The sequence below is a fragment of the Paralichthys olivaceus genome, chromosome 16 (genome assembly GCF_024713975.1).
Source record: "Paralichthys olivaceus isolate ysfri-2021 chromosome 16, ASM2471397v2, whole genome shotgun sequence".
Lineage (NCBI taxonomy): Eukaryota > Metazoa > Chordata > Actinopteri > Pleuronectiformes > Paralichthyidae > Paralichthys > Paralichthys olivaceus.
This window is the reverse complement of record NC_091108.1, coordinates 912,501-933,673: the sequence shown is the minus strand read 5'-3', so window position 1 is coordinate 933,673 and position 21,173 is coordinate 912,501. Positions and strand designations below refer to the sequence as shown.

Sequence of the window (21,173 nt, the reverse complement as noted above, 5' to 3'; positions counted from 1 at the left end):
CGCAGCAGGACGGAGGACGAACCAATGAGGACGGAGGAGGAGAACGCTTTTAAATCATCACACAGAAACACAACATTCAACAAAGATCCAGATCCTGTGGTTTATCACCGCATCACTTTACTGTCGGCCTCAAACTGTCGTAAAAGAATTATGCAAATCATTTTTAATTCTCTTTTCGTGAACGAGGGTCACGATTAAGTGTTTGAGGTGCCAGACGAGTTCAGGGAGGAGACGTGTCTCTCAGTGGGCTCGGTCAACGTCTCTTAACTGCAGAACGAGAGGGAATCACCATGTGACCCTGTGTCTTCCCTGCACAGCCGCATGAACCGGGGGAGACAGAGTGTGTGTGTGTGTGTGTGTGTGTGTGTGTGTGTGTGTGTGTGTGTGTGTGTGTGTGTGTGTGTGTGTGTGTGTGTGTGTGTGTGTGTGTGTGTGTGTGTGTGTGGATGTTGTAGTGATCAGGGTGAACGGAGGGGGTGTGTTTTTATGATCGTCGGGGCGGAGTCATGAATCACAGCAGCTCCACAAATCGTGGTCTAACCTCGACGGAGGATCTGAACTCTCTCACCCAAACTTCCCGACTTTGCTTCTTTGAAGCTGCAGGTGAAGTCAGAGCTCTGATGTCGGATCATGACGTCACCAGTAGAAGGTCGTACAACCGAGAAACCATCGCAAAACACTTTACAATGTTTGAGATCAAAAGTGCCCCTGGCTTTGATTGGGGGCGTGTCACACTAACAGTGGGTGTGCATTATGCAAATGTGAGATGTCACATGATGGCGAAGTGTTTCAGGAGCTTCAGTGTTCTCTGTGCCTCCTCTCTGATCCTTCTCGTCCTTCACGGAACCTTTTACAGCTTCTAAAACAAAAGCGAGAACGAGAACGATGGCGCCTCGACATTCTCACGCTATCAATCCCTTAAAAACTCCAGGTAGAAACAGCAAAGAGCAGCCGCTTCATTTCCCAGAGGCTCCGTGAATGAATGAACACAGAAGCTTGTTGTTTGCTGATATTTCACATGCACCGATTTACAGCAGTTCGTAATTAAGAAAACTATTTTTAAGGATTATGTTTTGTCTTGAGTTTCTGCAGCGAGAGAAAAAAATAATCCCTAAGAATCAATTCAAAGAGTGAAATGATTCCTCTGATCTCCAGAATAGAAAACGTGCAGATTATCTCCACATGTGATGGTTTTGTGCTGAATGAGCTAAAAGCTATAAAACGTTGGCTGCGTGACGTCGGGACGCTCTGCTCCAGAATGGAAATGAGTTCTGCATGATGTTTTAAAACACAGGCTCTGCGTGCACACTCACACAAAGAGTTCCTCTCTGACCTTCTGCTTAAAGTCGTTCGTCCTCCCAGCCCACCGCCTGTTGCCGCGTCGTACTCAGCTCACACTCCTGATGCTCCTGTTCCCACAGAGGGTCGGTATTTACGCAGCGACGGACCTGAGGAGCGTCGTACTCCGGTTTCCAGAGGTTGAGAGTTTCTAATTTCAGACATTTGGCTGCAACAACGAAGCAGTGAGTCACTTTCACTCTGATGAAGGTTTAGAAACACACGTCACTAACGTGTTAAAAAAACATTCCCACCTATTTCTCTTCTCTTTTAACCGGAAGTATGAAAGTCATGATCTTTGTTCTGTGGACATGGTGAGATGAGTTGTTCACAAAGACTGAATTAGGAAAGAGAGATTTTAGGTTTTCGGTGCCTAATCTGTAGAGTTTGTGTTCAAGAGTTTTATATGATCAAGGTTTAAGTCATCGGTTTGTGTATAACTATATCTATATATATATATATATACACAGATACATATATATATATATATATATATATATATGTTTAATCTAAATGGGAATGGGACAAGCAGATACATCAGAGCCCGACTGACTTTAAGAAAACATTTCTGACACTAATATTCATATTGGCCCATATATTCATTTAACTTTACAGTTTAACCATAAACTTCACAATAAGTTGTTTAAAAATGTGTTTTGTAAAATGTCTGAAGTAGTAGAAGTATGTTCTGCATTGTTTTGTTTCATTAAATCATAGTCACGATGGCCGGGTGTGTTCTTCCTTGAAGTTGAAAGACTTTTGGTTTTGACAGTAAAACGACAGCTTGTTAGATTTCGACAGAGACGACCTACGTGACTGTTGGTCGGAGATAAGACGTGAACGGAAGGAGCTGAAGTCAAACAGTGGGTCGGAGGTCAGAGGTCAGAGGATTTGGGTTCAGCCTCCATCTTGTGTCCCTGACGCACTTTTCTCTCCACCTCCTGATGTGGGAACGAAGCACCACTGCGTCTGGCATTTTAGTTTCCATGGTGACTGCAACACGGCAGAAATAAATAAATAAGGACGTCTTGCCCGTAGCCCCCCCACCCCCCCCCCCCCTCCTGCAGTCAGCACAGCCCTGCTCAGTGAACGGGAGTAAATATGGTAATTAGAGCCTTTATTTGACTGGAAGCCGACAGGCTGCACTTATCGCTTTTGATTCTGTGCATCACAGCGACGCTGTCGACATCTGTGTGTCTGCATTTCATTTGAGGAGAGAAAAATAACTGCTGCTCCTCTCGAAGAGCGACTGATCAGTGTCCTGCTGTAGGTTTTTGTGTCCTGTGGTGATCTCAACACTCGACTCTGCTCTTTAGTCTTCGAGGATTTAAACATCAGCTCTCCCTCCGCACGCTGCAGACCGACGCCTCAGCTGAGAGGCAGAGTGAGAGCACGAGCCCTGGCTGTGCTGCAGAGGAGCATCAACCACTGACAACAGATTCACACAAAGCATCAACAACAACAAGAGGAAAACTGCTGCAGCATCTGAGTTCAGACTGAACGTCAACCAGACGTGTTGCTGGTTAGATCCAGTTCCTCAGAACAAGCTTCATGTGTTGGTTCATAGTTTTATTGGATCTGTTTTGGTTTCACGTTGTAATTTAAGGACTAAAGAATTTTGTCTGACAAACGAACGTCCAGTCGTCATCACCGAAACAGAACCATGGTTCAGTCCGATCCAGACCTCCTCTTCTGGTCGGACTCAACACTTATTTCTCTAACAAAGTTCCAGGGAAAGATTCATAAAATGTGTTGCTAAATAAACAGTTGGGACAACTTCACTTATCTGGAGACAACAAAAATAAACTCAACTCGACAAACTGGATAAAACTTTCTTGTTTGTTTTAGTTCAATCCAGAAAACTGAAACTCAGAGAACGTCTGCTGCATCTTTAACTTCATCGCTTCACTTCACAGAAGAAAATAAAATAAAATAAAGAGCCGCCGCTGCAGCTCTCAAGGTCGTTCACGGGTCCAAACGAAGCTGGAGGAGCATAAAGCTCCGAGCAGCGCTGAGCTCCAGCTCCCAGGTCAGACTGAACCTCGGTGCAGAGGGAGTCTGGGACCCGTCGTGACAGCAGGAGGCTTTTAAAGCTGTCACAGACTGAGCCTCTATCTTTTATTTAGAGTGTTGTTATTCTATCCAGCTGCAGGTTCATTTAAAACACCTCCTCTCAGACTTTAGCTCATCTTCTCTCCAACACTCTGAAGTCCAGAAAATAAAACATGATTGTTCATCCACATACGAACAGAGAAATAAAAATCCTTCCTTTCTATTCTGTGTTATCTTCAGTGTTTCTTTCCTTTAGTGTGTAATGAAGGTTTTTTTGTGAATGTAAAAGTTCGGCCAAGTTAAAAAGTTTGTGTTAAAGTGAAGAAAACGCTGCAACAACTCGTCACACGACATCGTGAAGAGAGCGGCTACCGAGTCTGACACGCCCCCTAACAAAGGAGGGGGGGGTCTTAACGAGACAGGAGCTAAAGAGTTTGAGACAGAGGCTGAAGAGAGGAGCTGCAGCATGAAAACCTACAAGAGAATAATGCAGGAATGAAACCAGCGAATGAAACACAAACAGATTTTACATTCTCAGAGTAAATGCAGCCGAGTGACAGCAGGAAGATGAAGAGCGAGTGGATCCGTCATCCTGAGTCACTCTGGGAAATAAAACAAAACACACACACTGACGACAGGCAGAGCAGATATGTACGTGAAATATAGAGAGCTGAGTTTCCACTGGGGGGGGGATCAGAGTTTAATTCCACGACAGCGTCTCCACGGAGACACGTTCAACTAGAAGAGTCTGTCCTCACAGCGGCATCGGATCTGCAAATCTGCATCATTTGAACGTTGACGATAAAATGTAAAAGGCCGCTGCAAAAAAGAACCAAGCTACATTCAAGAGATGTTAAAACAGAGGAGTTTGTCCTTCATGAAGAAAACCCCCAACACAGCGGACAATCAGGTACAAGAGCGACTGACCCTGTGTCTTTGCTAACAGATACAACGTGATTTGTGTTTTCAGGCTTGTTGTTGTGGACGCTGGTGCGGACAGAGCAGGTTTCATCGTGGCGGTCGTAGACCTGGTAAACCCCAGTTTGATTCAGAGTCCGACTCTTTGCTGTGCATCGTTAAGACGTTGTTTTATTTCACTGCAGCAAAAAGTCCAACAGATTAATAGTAAATTTATCTAAATGATGTTTGTTCACAGCAGCCGGTGATGCACGACTGGTCCGCACTAATAACAACAATGAAGCTGGAGTTTGTGTCTCGCTGCCGTTATTTACATCATGCAACAGCTTTAATTCTCCAACGAGTCCTGAGCAGCTGAAGAAGACAAACAAGTCTGGAATATTTTATCACCTGAACGCTCTGTTTTCAGTAGAAGGACGCTCTGAGATATTCATGGTCTCATCTAAAAAAAATAACCTGCAAGCTTCCAGTTGTTCAGCTCAAGGAATTCACAGTAACAGTGTGTTTAACTCTCGGAGTCTCTGCAGCGCAGACACAGCTGCTGCTGGTTAAGGTAATGAGGGGGAAGGTTCACGGAGGTGTGCCAACAAACAGCATCCACAGTAATAACAGTGATGATAATAATTAGATACTGACGACTGCCTGCAGCTGCCGTGTGGCTTCACACGCAGTCAGCGAGGGGAACGAACTTTATTTAAAAAGACAAATCTTCTCTCTCGTGAGGATTCTCTGTGTCAGATTGTTGTTCAGCTTCATCCTGCATCAGTTTTCGTGCAGTGTACAGGGGGAGAGAGGAGCGACCACATGCTCCTGATGGCTGGATGAAGTTCTGAAAAGTCCGACATTTTGGTCAGTTTAATAACGTCATGAGGGTTAGATACCAAACTAGGGGTCTGACCGAATTATGTGACGTCGCTCTCATGGCTGGGATCCATCTATAGTCTGGATATGACAGTGAACATGTTTCGTGTGCTTGTGTTTCAGAGCGTCACAAGACGACACCACAATTTTAATTTGCAAAAAAGGTCCAGGGATTTTAAGAGGAGTATGGTAGGAATTGTATGGAAGGAATATAAAGCAGCTGCTGCAGCTGCGGCACTGAGGCGAAGGAAGAAACGGACAACGTGCATCCAACAGGCATTTGTTAACTGCAAGAAGTTCAACAGAGACGATGGAAAGTCTGAAGCAAACAAGAGCAACATCACATTTATAGTCCTGGCAGAGCAGCCGTCTCCCGTGGTGGAAGATCGAGGGCTTCACCGGCGAGAAGCACATTTGTAAGAGTTTCACTCAGACGTGTCCCCACCTGCCCTGTGGTCGGGTCAGAGCTGTGGAGTAATAAAACACTAAATCCTCCATCATCACCAGTTCTCTTTCTAATGTGAGAAGCAGGTCATTCCTTGTTATTTGTGGGTTTAAGAATCTCCTGGACTTTGACGTGAACCTGCCATCTTCAGAATTTAACGGCACTTTTATAAGGACGTCCTGATTTTGGACATCGTGTATGTTTTGGCTTCACTTTTGGAAGCTGTCACGTCGTCCATCTTTATTAACGGTCATTGTGTTTACGCAAATGTAAAGTGCCTGATTAATCACCACGAGACACACAACGAGGACACGGTTCGATTCCCTCAGAATAATGCGGCTGGAGCACAAAGAGCTGATGTGGTCGATCCTCTGATGATTATAAAGTGATGGTTGGTTTCTGTGCATTAATGATGAATATTCTCTCACAGCTGCAGTTTTACTGTCCACTGATGAAGAGACACTCAACATATTCAAACCAGACGGAGTCCCGGCTCAAACTGGACACGATCTCCTGGGATGAGGACGTGCTGAGGAACCGTGTGTCGCTATGGACACAGGTCAGATGAGGTGGACGCCTGCGTGGGCCGGAGACGCTGCTGAAGTCTGGACCTCAGGAGACTCTGAAACCACAGACTGCACAGAAATAGCAGCTGCAAGGAATTCTGGGCCATTTGTCTGAGCCTGGCTGAAAATGTGATATTTGAATGACTCATCAAACTGAGTCCACTTCATGAACCTATAACCACGAGTTTACTGTGCAGGGCGACCACAGCCGGTCAATAAAGACGGACGACATGACGGCTCCCAGAAGTGAAGCCAAAGTTTCTGGATCGAACCATCGTCTCTTTCAATTCTCTCTCTCCTGCTGGCTCCACCCCTACGAGTACGTGTTGGTTTAAAAACACAAGCCCGACATCAGTTCTAATCCCCGTCCACACTTTCGCAGCTGGAAACCCATTTAACGTGAGCGCTCACCTACACTGGGCAGGAGAGTGTGAACAGGAAATGTTGCAGGTTGCTTGAATAATAAACCGAACAGCAGCTGTCAGCGAAGACAACAGGGTCAGAAACACTTTGACTCTTCATGTTGTTTCTCCTCTGGGAGCTGAGGCTGGGTGTTTTCTTCATGACGGGGTCATGTGACAGGAGCCTGACCAATCAGAGAACACTAGAACCCAGAGTTGAGCCTCAGACTCCACATCTGGTCCTTCCTGGAAACCTTTGGCCCTTTTCCTCCAGAGTCCAGATCTGCCTCCCTGGACTCTCTGCTTCCACATATTATTACGACACTCAGAGATAATCAAAGACTCCACTGCTCCAATATGTTAAACAAGGTCTGTGTCTGTTTGAAGCAGCATTTAAAATGAAAAGCCGACTGGTCAGGATTCAGATGATGATGTCCGATCGCTCTGCTGTCGTCAAACCTTTTTTTTTCTTCTTCTGAGGCCAGATCAGCTTAACGAAGCTGTGGACGGACACTTTGTGCTGCTCCGCTCTCACTCATGTAATTAACCATTCGGTCATTCTCCAAAGACTAATTACTCAACTTGGCTCGAAGCTCTGACCGGAGAAGAACTGGAAGGTGTTCAGGTGTGTGAGTGACCTGCGCTGCTGCCGCCGGCCTCTGGAGGTCATCGAGGGACAGTTTCACTTTCTTTAAAGGAGACGTGAAGCTTTTTCAGTGCCTCTTTCCTCGAGTGTGTTATGAAGACATTTTCTGTGAATGTAAAAGTTCTGCACAGATAAAAGGTCGGTGATGAACGGAGCTCCTGAAACACCTCGTCAGACGTCCAGAACATACTTATGTCATCATGATGTCATGGGACATTAGCATGACGCTGACAAAACCAGGTAAACTTTATTATAAATAACTATTAATAAACAACAAACTTTAAGAAAATAAACTAGTTTGAGTTTATTCTATAAATGATGCTAAATTAAATTAGATTTCATATCAGAAAATATAAATAATAATAATGTAATAATCTTATCCAGTGTCTGCTGCTGCTCACATACTATTTTATGTTAGTGAGCATTTTTAGATGGTGTTGCCTAGCAACTGAGACTCTTTGTTGTATATGGCTGTGTCATCGTGCTGTTGCAAATCTGCACACACACACACACACACACACACACACACACACACACACTCTGCCTTATCTTAACAAGCAGCACACACCAACATGATAAATATAGACGGCCATTGATGGAGTCAGCATACTCGTGTTGTCTCGGGGGAAGCGGAGGGTGGCAGCTCTGTGTTTTATGTATGAACGGCTGTGACCACACGTATGACGACTTCAGCCGCCACACGGTTCACTGTGAAGAGAAAAACCCTCCGAACACAAAGAATGAGCCTCGTGAGCCGAACCTCAGAGAACGAGAGCAAAACAGACTCCCTGCCTGCCCATCCAGAGGGGTTGCCGTGGCAACGCGTCACATGGTTATCCTTGGTAACCGGTGCAACTGGTCCATGTGTAAGTGGGGAGCCTGAAAGGGAGGAGAGGGGGCTGAGGTGCAGTGGACGTGGAGGTTAACGGAAGATAAAGGTAACGACACGTGATGTGGTAAATTCTTTTTTTCTTTTTTGTTAGAACCAGAGACCTGCTGAACGAAGAATTTGAAAAGTAGAAAATGAAAATACTGGTTGTAAATGTGAAAACACAATTTTAGAAATGATGCTGTTTGAAATAAAGTGTCATCAAGTCTTTTATTCATCGTAGCAGATTCTCAGGTCGGCACTTCTCCTCCTGGAGTTTCTGTGTTTACCTTGCGACGGCTTGAACCGCTCACTTCGTTGCTTCTCACCTCTGACAGAAATATAAAAGATAATAATAAATTCTGAATCTGCTCCTTAGTCTGCATCGTGTTCTTCAATGGAAATCAATGAAACAGTTTCTGTGAAATCCTGCTGACAAACAAACCAACCGACACACGGTTGACGGAGGATGAAAGTATCAAGTGACTGTGTTTGTTGTCAGTGACTTTTAGTCAAACGTTCACTGACTGGATCTGTGTGAGCGTCAGAGCTGCTGTCGTGGTCGCGTGTCGTCAGGTTTGTGTCACGTGACGGCGATCAGGTTCTGTCTCAGCTCAGGGTTTTTATCTCATCCGTTAAATTTGTGAATTTACAGTTTTCTGCTGCTTCTCGTAAATCTCTTTTATAAGCGTCTCTGCACCAGAGCATTCTGGGAGCTCATGTGTTTGTCTTTATGTTCTAACGACAGGACGATTAAAAACTCTTCACATGTTTTTATGTCACTGGAGGGAGGGTTAAAATCCAGCCTGAACCAAACAGCTGTTTATTGTGAAGGAGTTTTTCTGCTGAGTCAGTGAAAACACACGTGCTTTTATTTCACAGAAACACGGTTTAACTGCCAAATGAATATCTTGGAATCATAATTTATATATTTTCATGAAGTCTGTGTGAATATCAGAACTACATTTCTTGACCTGTCACCAACAAAGCAAAGGTCACGTCAGGTCACGAAGGACAGATATTGTAACAAGGTCGTTCAGGGTGGCAGGAACATTCATGTTGTAAAGTCAGCTAGCCAACTACGCTAACGACAGATCAACCGCCAACTACGCTAACGACAGATCAACTAGCCAACTACGCTAACGACAGATCAACCGCCAACTATGCTAACGACAGATCAACTAGCCAACTACGCTAACGACAGATCAACTAGCCAACTACGCTAACGACAGATCAACTAGCCAACTACGCTAACGACAGATCAGGGGTTTTCAGTATCGTTAGGTTCAGCACTTCTAAGTTTAGACATTTGTTTTTCTATCTCAGGATAAACAGCTCGGGACAGTTCAACCCTAAAATGTACGTAGATGTTTATTTTGTTAATGTGACATTAAAACTAACTTAATTTATATATATATATATATATATATATATATATATATATATATATATCAAGATTTATATGTTTGATCCAAGAACAGTCGAATAATTGAATTTATAGCTAAAGACACATTGAAGTGTCTGATATCTTTGAGTGTGTGAAGATAGTATTACTATGATATATATTTATATGTAATAATATTATTCTATATAAACTGTGTGGAAGTGATGAAATCAAATGATAATTAATGATGAATTAATAATGAATGTTCACGTGAAATGTGTTTTCTTCTCTTTCTTCATCATTAATCATCTGGGACTATTAAAGACTCTGTTATTATTTGTCTTTTATTTGATTCCTGGCTCGACCTCAATGGACTGAAGGGAGGAGGAGGAGGAGGAGGAGGAGAGGAGGAGGAGGAAGAGGGGAGGAGAGGAGAGGAGGAGAGGAGGAGAGGAGGAGGAGAGGAGAGGAGGAGGACAGGACGAGGAGAGGAGGAGGAGGAAGAGGAGGAGGGTGGACAGGAGTGACTCAAAGAGGTGAGGCCTATGATCCATTATTCACTTGCCTGGGCCGTCGGTAAAATGTCAGAAGGTTCTGCACTACAACACGACACACACACACTCACACACACACACACACACACACACACACACACACACACACACTCACACTCACACTCACACACTCACACTCACACACACACACACACACACACACACACACACACACACACACACTCACACACACACTCACACTCACACTCACACACACACTCACACTCACACTCACACACTCACACACACACACACACACACACACACACACACTGGTTGCAGCTTCTCTGGGGAAATGTTTTGCAGTTGGGACGTTGGGTTCCGTTGGGCCTCGGCGGAGGAGTGAGCTCTGAGACTCTAGTTTCTTATATGATCACAAACTTTCCTGTGAGGAGCCTTTTCCAGTACTTTTCCAGATTAAAGAGTTCAAACAAATATTGAGCAGATTAATTGATGATGAAAATGATTATAAGTGCTGCGCTCCTTCACCTCAGTTCAAACAAACAGTGTCAATGAGTGTGTGAAATATTATTCGAATTCAATTTTATCTTCATGGTGTCAAATCCTAACTATCTCTGGGCTCTTTACGTAAAAGGTCGAGACCTTACTATTGGACACTAACAGAAAAATAAAAGAATCAGATGAGATCTCTGCTGCACCAACAGGAAGTGATGCTTTTTAACGTGATTAGTTCATGATGTCAGAACTCGGTCCTGCTCACACTTTAAAAAACACAGACGAGGGTCAGACGACGTCGTGTTCAACCATGTTTTTCTGAATCCTTTCCCCTGCAACACGACACCAGGTCTGACATTTTACAGGAGTCAGATTACACCTGAAAGTCAGATGTAATCCGATTACTACAGAGCGTGCAGAGGGGCTGGAGGCACCTCGCTGTTTAACCAGTCGGGGGGCGACGGCGTTTCACTTCAGGTCCACGTGCTGTTTTTTAGGAGCTCTCGTGTCTTCAATGCTCTTCTGTTCTGCAGATTCCATTATGCGTCGTCTGCACGTCCCCAAGCCCAAATGTTTTCCAGATAAAATTATCCCTTAAAAGCAACGGAGCGGGAGGAGTCTTCAGCCTCGTCCTCAGCTCCTCATCCATCATCTACCAGACGGCAGCAGGAGACAGGCTTATTTTCTAAAGGTTGTATTGTGTCACATTTTAAGAAGCTTCTTGCCTCAAATCAAATCTATTTTTCTGTCAATATATCAGGTTTATTTTTATCAGTAATTTTTTGCATCTTCCAGGATTTTTTACTCTTAAATTTACAGTTTTACAGATAAACTCTAAACTTGAAATTGTCTCTAAACACCTGAATTCTTTTGTCTGTGTGATGTTTTGTTTTTTTAACTGTCTCTTAAAGGTCATTTCAAACAGAAACGATTATAAAAGTCTGATTCACTGATTCCTGTGTTCACTATGAATGAATTCCTCATTTATATTCAGAGATCAGTTCTATTGACAACGTTACAACAATAATCTGATTATTATCAGACATTACTTTGACTATGATGTTTACATGAGATTCTCAGAAAACATTTCATTTTCCTGTGTACGTGTTTCAGAGTCGGATCGAGGCTTCACTCAAACCTTTGATTCCAGCAAACAACAGAAGAAAGTCACAGAGGAACTAATCATCGTTGTCCTGTCGAACAGGAAGTGCTGCTGCGAAATGGAAAATCCAACTCGTCAAGTCAGCAGTCGCTCGGATCCCTCTGCCATCGCCTCCTGCTGTGTCCTCTCCCGCCCTTCAACGCCACCCGTGGGCCGGCATCTTTGCCAGAGATTTGGCTTCAACGAGTGTTAAACATTACCGGACGCTATGATCCTCGCTTCCACATTAACCCTGAGCCAAGCGGCTCACCTTCCCAACGACCCTCGGAGGTAAACGCAGGGTGTTCTGAGGAGAAGCACTAGCTCCTGGAGGAGGCTGCTTCCCTGCATCAAAAGGCTGAAAGCTGGAAACACCATCAACCATCAAGCACGTCCCAACATGCTTCTTCTCCCAGAACTTGAAAACAAAATAAGATGATATAATAACGTCACCGTCCAAAGAAAGACGAATACCCTGACATGAGAGACATTAGGACTATTTGGGCCAGTTTATAGTACTTTTGTAATTTTACCAGTGTTCACTGTCTTTTTCACGTCTCTCTCTCAGCTCTCTGTTCAGATTGGAACGATCTTATCTCCAGTTTGACTTTTTAAATTTTACTAAAACCAGCTCAGAAATTTCAAGTCAGCACTTTCACCTCAAACGAAGCCAGGGCTCCACGTGGCTCTGTGTTTACACTGAGACGTCTTCAACCAGCCCTCTGATGAAGGACGTCTGACACTCACTTCATCTCCACTCTGCTACAACAGACCAACCGGAGAAAACAGCGAGGAGGAGACACGACGGCACAGACGATCACCTGAAGCTTAATCGCCAGCGTTCAGGAAAGAAGGAAGCATTAAGGGGAGAAGAGTCTCGGAGGAATTGGAAACGATGCTCCATTACGGCCCTGAGAGATTGAAGGGGGGCAGAGCGAGGTGGATGGGGGTATGAAGGGTAGAACAAATGGTTCCTGGTGCAAAATAAAGCATGAATAAGTGATGAGAGCATAGTTCACACTGGAGCTAAGTGCTCTGTCAGCTGCAGCGAGCGTTAGCGGGAGAGCAGCTCTGCAACATGATGCCTCCGCGTCACACATTCAATACAAAATATCCAAAAAACTGAGCATCTGACCAAACTGTGTCCCACGTGATCACACAGCAGCGCTCTGCTCACGGAGAGAAGCTGAGAGGACACGCAGACAGGAAGTCGCCATTAAGATGAGGTCTGGACTTCCTGCTTAAATTCAATTTTAATGTTGGACGGCTCCATCACTAAGAACAGTGGCGTGATGTACGCTGGCACGTTCCCATGTCGGACAGTAACCGTGTAAATCCGACTCCTGGCTTCATTCGTCAGGTGGAACTCCAGGTCTGAGTTCAGTTAATTCACTATAACAAACGTTTGAATCCTGAAACAGATACAAACATGACTGAAGTGGTTTTGACTCATTACCTCATAATGCAGCCGCACAAACTCTTCTGTGCAGGAGGAGCAGCGGGGAAAATTAAACACAGTCAGGTTGCATTGTGGGAAATGTAGTTAGTTGGTAATAAAAACAGCATTAAGATTAATTATGTGTGGTTGTCGGCTTAATCACACCCAGGACTTTCTTTTCATTCTTTACATTCTTTCTTTCTTGTCATTGCACTTTATTTTTAATTTAATATACTTGGATTTAGTGAAAACTAAATAATATGTATAAGCTGAGCCAAACTTGCACCTGCACCCATTGGACGGTGCGAGCTGTCAATCACACGGTATCCACCCGTCTACGCGTGCAGCGTCTTTAACGACACTGATTCTGTTCCAGACCCTCGGTGGGATTCAGGCGCAGCAGCAGGTGCGTTCATGAACACGTCTTGATGCAGCATCTAAGTAAAAAAATAAAAAGAATCCAATCAGCTTCATCCACCGAAACCACGAGGGAGGAGGAGGCGATAGTTTCCTTTTGCCCGGAGGTTTTCATAGGAAGCTTTTAAAGCAAGTCTGGGAGCCGCAGCCTGGTTAAACACCGACGGCTTCAAACCGCCGGCTGTCACTTTCCAAAATGGATCCTAGAGGGGGGGATGTAAACAGCCTGTGTGTGTGTGTGTGTGTGTGTGTGTGTGTGTGTCACACAGTGGTAATGGAGGCTAATATCTCCTGTGTGGGACGCTAACAGCTAATGGAGCTCACTGACGCTGCTCTGTCAGGACTCATGTGTCTGTTGATTTTATTCCCTGATGTCCTCAACGCACACACACACACACACACACACACACACACACTCACACACACACACACATGCACCAGACCAAACACTGTAAATACAGATGGACATGTCTCCACTTCCCTCATTGTAAAAAAAGACAATCAAGTAAAAATGAATTCAAATGTCTGCTTTGATTTTTCAGTTCGGTACATGTCTGCTTACATGGAGGAGGCGGGAAGATGCTAGCACAGTTAGCATGAGTAGCAGCATCATTAAAGACCATCAGCTGCAAAGAACCTGCAGAGTAAAGACGCTGAACCAGAACCAGAACCAGAACCAGTCCTGAGTCAGAGACAATCAATCCAGAGTCACGGTGAGTTTAACGAGTTCACTAGAGACAAAAAGATCCCGATGCATGAAGCAGAGCTGCACCTGCTCCTGGTGAAAAAACACCGGCCGTCGTCCACCACAGAGTCCTCACACTAACAAGGAAGACTCGTCCATCCAGCCATTCAGAACAAATGTGAGGTGTTCAAATGTTCCATGTTCAAAGGAGCTTTCAGTCGCTCATCTCCTGCACATTGATTTTCCTGGTGGGACGCTGCCGCCGCGTTTTCGTCTCTGTTAAAAAACTCGCTCAGCGGGGAGCGAGCTGGAGCCTTTCAGCGTTTGCATCATGTATCCTGAGGCCAGCGGCAGCCCGAGGCCGCCATGACCCACTTACACCATACGATTAGAGACAGAGAGAGAGAGAGAGAGAGAGAGAGAGAGAGACAGAGAATTTGAAATTTGAATTTGAGAGAGTGACAGAGACTCGTTCTTTCTTCTCTCTAACTCTCTTCTATTGAATATTATTTATTAAGAAGGTCTGTGAATAAAGATGGATGACGGTGAATCATCTTCATCGCCCCCTGGTGGCTGACTGCAGTCAGTCACTGTTTATCTCTTACTGAGATTAAACGAGTGCTTTTGCATTCAGGTCGTGTGGAGCAGGTTATTTTTACTGTCATGTGACAGGATGTGGGAGAGAACCGGGGCAGTCTGTGAAAATCACTGACACTGCAGATTCAGACAAGACTGAAATTACAGACACTAACGATTCCTCACCCAGACCCCCCCCCCCCCCCCCCCGCCGGCTCTGATCCCTCCTGTTCACTCCCCACCTCCACCCCAACATCTCCACACTGACTTAGACTTTGGCTTAGAGCATGTCGACCACACACACACACACACACACACACACTTTAATACTGGTCCACAGAAGTGCCGGAGGTTTTGTGCGGAGAAAGGGATTGTGGGATTGGAGAGGGGGTTTCCCTTTACAAAAGTTGGATCTGCTTTCTGACCCCAGTAAGATCATCCTCCTCAGGGTGCGACTGCTAAACCTGCACCGATCGATCCCTATGTGCACGTGTGTGTGTGTGTGTGTGTGTGTGTGTGTGTGTGTGTGTGTGTGTGTGTGTGTGTGAACCTGTCAGTGATTACAGATCTGTTGAGTGTGTGTCCAGCTCCATATTAATAACTAATACAATTAACAGAGTGAAACTTCACGTTTGACCTCTGATCATTTCCACTAATGTTTCCGTTAAATTCAGAGAAGTCTCAGTAGCACTGGAATCAGACCAACACAATCCAACATCATCCATCGGCGCTCGTGTGTTCATTAATGCAGAAGCTGAACCCGGAGAGCAACAATAAAAACCATGAGCTTTGAAATCACGTATTACTCTATTTCCCAGCATCCTCTTCCTGAGCCGTCTCCCTCTGAGACAAACCAACAGATAAAAATCATCATTAGCCACCTGCTAAACTGTCGCTGTGCTGCAGCGCCTCAAAATTAAAACCTGCTCAGTCGTGGCATCATCCTTCCACTGAGGCCTGAAAACAAACATGCCTCTAACGTGTGATCAGGAACACACGTGTCACGTTCGGTCCCACACCAGACGATTACGAAGTCCTGCCGCACAACCTGACGGAGATGAAACCTGACGGCATCAGTCTCACGCAGGCGGAGGCCTGAGGCAAACGGCCTCAGGGGAGGTTGGAGGTTGGAGCCTCTGGGCGCCATGAACATTACGGTTGTCTGGTTCAGGGGCAGGAAAGAAAAACAAAGCATGAGACGGAGAAGAGAACGGAGAGAGAGCATCAGAGCAGGAGGGTTGAGGAAGATCAGTGTCGTTGTTTACAGCTCGTCCACACCGGCGTCGGCCCTTCAACATCTGGAACCTCCTCGTCTTTCCAAGCGGACGTCTTCGTCTTCTACGTGTACTTGTGTTCTTCCAGTTTCACGTCCGTCACGTGTTAGAAACCTCAGAGACACGCCCACTCTCACTTCTCTCAGGAGGAACTCCAGAGAATGTCCACAGCAACTGACTGGGACATTGTCCCTCTCACATACAGTCCCTCCGGATAATTTCAAGAGATTACCCAGAGTTCAGTGCAGGTTGCAAAGGGGCTAAAACCTGTTTGAGACAGAGGCTGAAAAGAGGAGCTGCAGCAAGGGGCAGGACACAAACACAAAATAACATCTGAGTTACAGAACAGAGAGTAAATGTAATTTGTTGCTTCTCTTGATTATTCTCAGGTTTCTAGAAAGAGGACTCACCCCCCCCCCCATCAGACTCAGCACTAGATGAAATCTCCAGTTAATTAAGCCTCGACCTTTATTCTCATGCGTCCATAAACAACAGCTGAACGAGTCTCCCACTGGAACAACATTTGTTGAAGATGAATGTCATTACTCTAAATGACCACAACCACAGAGTCCATTAGGACACCGAGCGGATTCCAGAGACAGAGGGAACATTATAAACCAGAGTGAGTCATGAAACAGAAACAGTCAGTTTATCTAAAATTAACACTGTGAGTTTACAAGCAGCACATTAACTTCACTGGGACCTTTCAGCCGTGCAGGAAACCACCGGCTCGTTGCATCAAACACCATCTGTGTCTTGTTGTTGGGTGAAAATGGTGAGTCCTCAAAAACTTCTTTTCAGAAAGTAAAGTGCTTAACGCAGCTTTTCTCTGCAGTTTGTGAAAACAGGGGTCAAAGCGTCAACTTCTGAACAACAAGCTGAGACATGAAGCTGTCAGAGAGACGTTTATCAAACCTTCAGGCTCCGAAACTTCACTTCAGTCAGCATCTGAACTTTCAGTCTAAGGCTGAGGGACGACCAGCACGACGGACAAATCATACGTGAGCTTTTGAGTCCAAACTTCCTGTTGAGCTCGCTAACTCTTCACAATCGACGAGCACTGAGAGCGAGTGACTCTCGTTTGACCCACGAGCGACGACTGAACACAACTGTACTGAGGTCAGTGTCCAGCTGCTGAAGTCTGATGTTCTTATTCAGGTTTCAGAAAATTAAAGAGCAGAGAGAGGAGAGGAAGAAAACATGTGACGTCTGTGTTTGTGCTGATTGGTGAATGACTTTGTGCTGCTCTCTCATCTGATTAAATAAAGTAAAATAACAAGAATATGAATAAAATAAAACTAAAATCTTCAGGTTCTCATATTGAATCAAAGGATGTTGAATTTAAAAACAAAATATAAATATATTCTTTTATGTGTTTTATATGAAAACAAAGATGTTCAGACGTCAGGTGTCTTTGACCCGTTCGTCCTTCAGTCACAAACATGAAGAAACAAACATGAAGAAACAAACATGAAGAAACATGAAGAAACAAACATGAAGAAACAAACATGAAGAAACAAACATGAAGAAACAAACATGAAGAAACATGAAGAAACAAACATGAAGAAACAAACATGAAGAAACAAACATGAAGAAACATGAAGAAACAAACATGAAGAAACAAACATGAAGAAACAAACATGAAGAAACAAACATGAAGAAACAAACATGAAGAAACATGAAAACTGACGATTTCAAAACTAAAAGTTAAAAATAGTTTGGTTCAACTGTCCCGCCTCTGTCCGTGGTGCTGAAATCTCTGCACAGATCCTGATTTAAACCACGTCTCATTTCTATATCGTTCATTTTACAGCTTCTGTATTTCGCACTTAACCTGAGACAAATATTATTCATGAATCAGACACTATGTCTTTATCAGATGGAACAAATCTGAATGTCTTGTGCATCTTTTGAAAACTCTGGAGCGTTGAACAGAATCTAAAATCAGCCAATAAGGGAGAAGAGTTTTGTCTTCAGACTTTCAACATTTCCTCAGTTCATTATTTTGTCTATGAATCATGAAACATAAGGTTTATTGTTCACCACGGCTCCCGACCAGAGATTTACAGTTCACGATCACGTATGAGGAAGAAAATCATCATGTGTGGAAGAAGCATTTTTTGCTCTGATTGTTAAAACAATGTAAAAATGAAAGGAACACGCGCTGAAGTCCGTCCCGTCGACCTGCTGCAGAAACAACAGCCTGCAAACTGCTTCGAATCTGAAAAGTTTGAAATGTATCTGCAGGCGAAAGCGTTTAACCTGCATCTGTGACGGTTGGAGGCTCTGAAAGGATCTTATGAGCCTGAGGAGCGAGAGATCCGAACGCATGGAAATCAACTACGATCTGTTCTGCTGTTGTTGTTTACTGGTAAAATAAAAAAATAACATTGTGTAGAGGTGAAGGGATGACAATTAAGAGCTGTGCATTCTGGGAAGGAGCCGTCCTGTCAAGCCTGTCTGGACGCCGGGACGAGGCCAAGGTTCACCACTGATCTGCCACCGAAACTGCTGATGTCGGACATCTCCTGTTTCCCTCGCTCGCCCTCCACATCTCCACCTCCCTCTGTTTATCTCTCTCTCTCTGCTTTCACACATGCTCGCTCTACCTGCCTCCGCTGAAGATCTGATTTCACTCTCTCTTCTGTGTTGTTATGGTAACCAACATTTCCAGACCTGTGATGGTAGCTTGACTCCGGTCGCTCCGCAGCCTGAAATTCCCTCACAGTGTCACCTGCAGGGGGCGCACACGTGGGGATACACAAAGAGACACACAACAACCACAAACAAACAAACTCAAAGACACAAAACAAACACAAACAAACAAACACAAAGAGACAAAACAAACACAAAGAGACAAAACAACCACAAAGACACAAAACAAACTCAAAGAGACAAAACAAACACAAAGAGACAAAACAAACACAAAGACACAAAACAAACACAAACAAACAAACTCAAAGAGACAAAACAAACACAAACAAACAAACACAAAGAGACAAAACAAACTCAAAGACACAAAACAAACTCAAAGACACAAAACAAATACAAAGAGACAAAACAACCACAAACAAACAAACACAAAGAGACACAACAACATAAAGAAAACAGCCGGTCATCAGAACCTGTAACTTCTGCGTCTTATGCTGCCACAGTTTCTTCAGAGACACTTTCAGCCCAAGTTTAAAACAGCACACAAGTCCCATCCTCACAGCCTCACACACGCTAACATCTGCAAACATCTGGATTCACACAACTGATCAAAGTGAAGTGACAGAACCAGGTTCAATGTCCTGTGTCCTGCTGTGGACACGAGCCAGAGAACAAACCCTTCAACAGAACCTGCAGAAATCAAACTGGAGCTGAGGAGTTGTGACTGTGACGATGAGGAGTAATGATGAAGAGTAGATCAGTTCGAAAGACTTGAGGACAGAAACTCTCTGTGGACTCTGGATGGAACCAGGTTCGACACTGGAGTCAGAGGGGATTTATAAATCAGATGATACACTCATTAAAACATCTGATGCCTCTCAGGGACTCTGTCCACATCTGTCCACATCTGTCCACATCTGTCCACATCTGTCCACATCTGTCCTGCACCACTAAGACACGAGCAGCAGAACGAAGAGTTCAGAGTCAAGTTACAGCTCAAAGCTTCAGAAACCTGCTGCAACGAAGTCAGTCCGCTGGTGCACGCGCTCACGCACGGATTAAAATAAACGCGTCTTTATCAGCGCGCACGTAAAAACAGTTTCATGTACTCACACGAACGCGTGGTAGAGCAGCGCCCATCCTCTCGGCCTCTCCAGCGCGTCGTAGATCAGGTTCTGGATCCTCCTCCTGCGGATGTTATTCCTCTTGGCCGGCCGCGTGTAGTTCAGCGGGGTCTTGGCCAGCAGCCCGATGCCGATGCCCTGAGAGCCCCGCTTGAAGTCCTCCCGGCCCGACGCCACCAGCAGCAGGGCTCCATCCCTGTCCGCTCCCCCGGTGCCTTGGTCCAGTAAGTCCCCGGGAGCAGCACCGGGCGGCTTCTTCTGCTCCTCCGAGCCGCTAGCGACGGTCCTGGACCGGAGCCCCATGGTCAGTGCTGGATGCCCGGCGTGAGCAGCATGCCATGATCCGAGCAGGGGATCCGGAGACACTACCCTCCTCAGCCGCGGGTCATTTAAGGATGGGGGCCCCGGCGAGAAGGTGGGAGCTCAGCAGACTGACTGGAAACCACAGAAGACAGGAGGGAGGGAGGGAGGGAGGGAGGGAGAGAGGGAGAGAGAGAGAGAGAGGGAGAGAGGGATGGATAGAGAGAGAGAGGGAGAGAGAGGGATAGAGAGAGAGAGGGAGAGAGAGGGAGGGATGGTCCTGTATTATTAATTATTAGTATTATTACATCTCCAGTTGAGCAGGAAACAGAAATCAACATTCAGAAGAACTAACATAAGAAATACACCTGAAACAAAGTGGAAGTGGATCTCAGAGGATCTCAGAGGATCTCTGTGGATCTCAGAAGATCTCAGAGGATCTCAGAGGATCTCTGTGGATCTCAGAAGATCTCAGAGGATCTCAGAGGATCTCACAGTAACCACACCAGGTTTCTGACGATGATGAAAATCATCTGTCAATCATCAAGCAACAATTCACCACTTATCAAACACACACACACACAGATACACACACACACACACACACACACCAGATACACACACACACACACCAGATACACACACACACACACACACACACACACAGATACACACACACACACACCAGATACACACACACACACACACACCAGATACACACACACACACATACCAGATACACACACACACACAGATACACACACACACACACACACACCAGAGAGACAAAGAGCTGCATCGATCACACACACACACACACACACACACACACACACACCTATGGGAGGGCACCCGCTGAGACACAAACACCGACTCTTACCAGCAGCGGATCCCAGACATGGCGCGTGTCTCCGGGGCTTCCAGCCTCCGTCCACCTGCAGAGGAAGAGGAGCTGAGGCGGCGGCGAAGAAGAGGAGGAGGAGGAGAAGGAGGAAGAGGAGGAGAGGAGAGCAGGGTGGAGACGGAGGATGGAGAGTGGAGATGCTGCGAGAGGGAGGTGGATACTGTAACTGAAGA

General features: G+C 45.2%; 1 protein-coding gene and 1 long non-coding RNA gene across 3 annotated transcripts in view; one reads left to right on the top strand and one right to left on the bottom strand.

The window, feature by feature from the left end:
* kcnq3 (potassium voltage-gated channel, KQT-like subfamily, member 3) overlaps positions 1–21,173 on the bottom strand; it is a 49,896-nt gene that overhangs the window by 28,445 nt on the left and 278 nt on the right. Inside the window, exons 1-2 of the mRNA XM_069511507.1 lie at positions 20,977–21,173; positions 19,786–20,231 (exon numbers count right to left, since the gene is read on the bottom strand). The exon at positions 20,977–21,173 is cut by the window's right edge and continues 278 nt beyond it. Of these exons, the coding sequence (XP_069367608.1) occupies positions 19,786–20,099 (314 nt within the window). The 5' untranslated portion in view covers positions 20,100–20,231; positions 20,977–21,173. The remainder of the gene's footprint in view (positions 1–19,785; positions 20,232–20,976) is intronic.
* On the top strand, positions 5,200–13,676 carry LOC138405168 (uncharacterized). Of its 2 annotated transcripts, none has more exons than XR_011238851.1 (3): positions 5,200–8,183; positions 11,023–11,180; positions 11,603–13,676. It is a non-coding gene; the product is annotated as an uncharacterized lncRNA (long non-coding RNA). The 2 variants fall into 2 exon arrangements; XR_011238850.1 differs by lacking the exon at positions 5,200–8,183 and adding an exon at positions 9,968–10,015.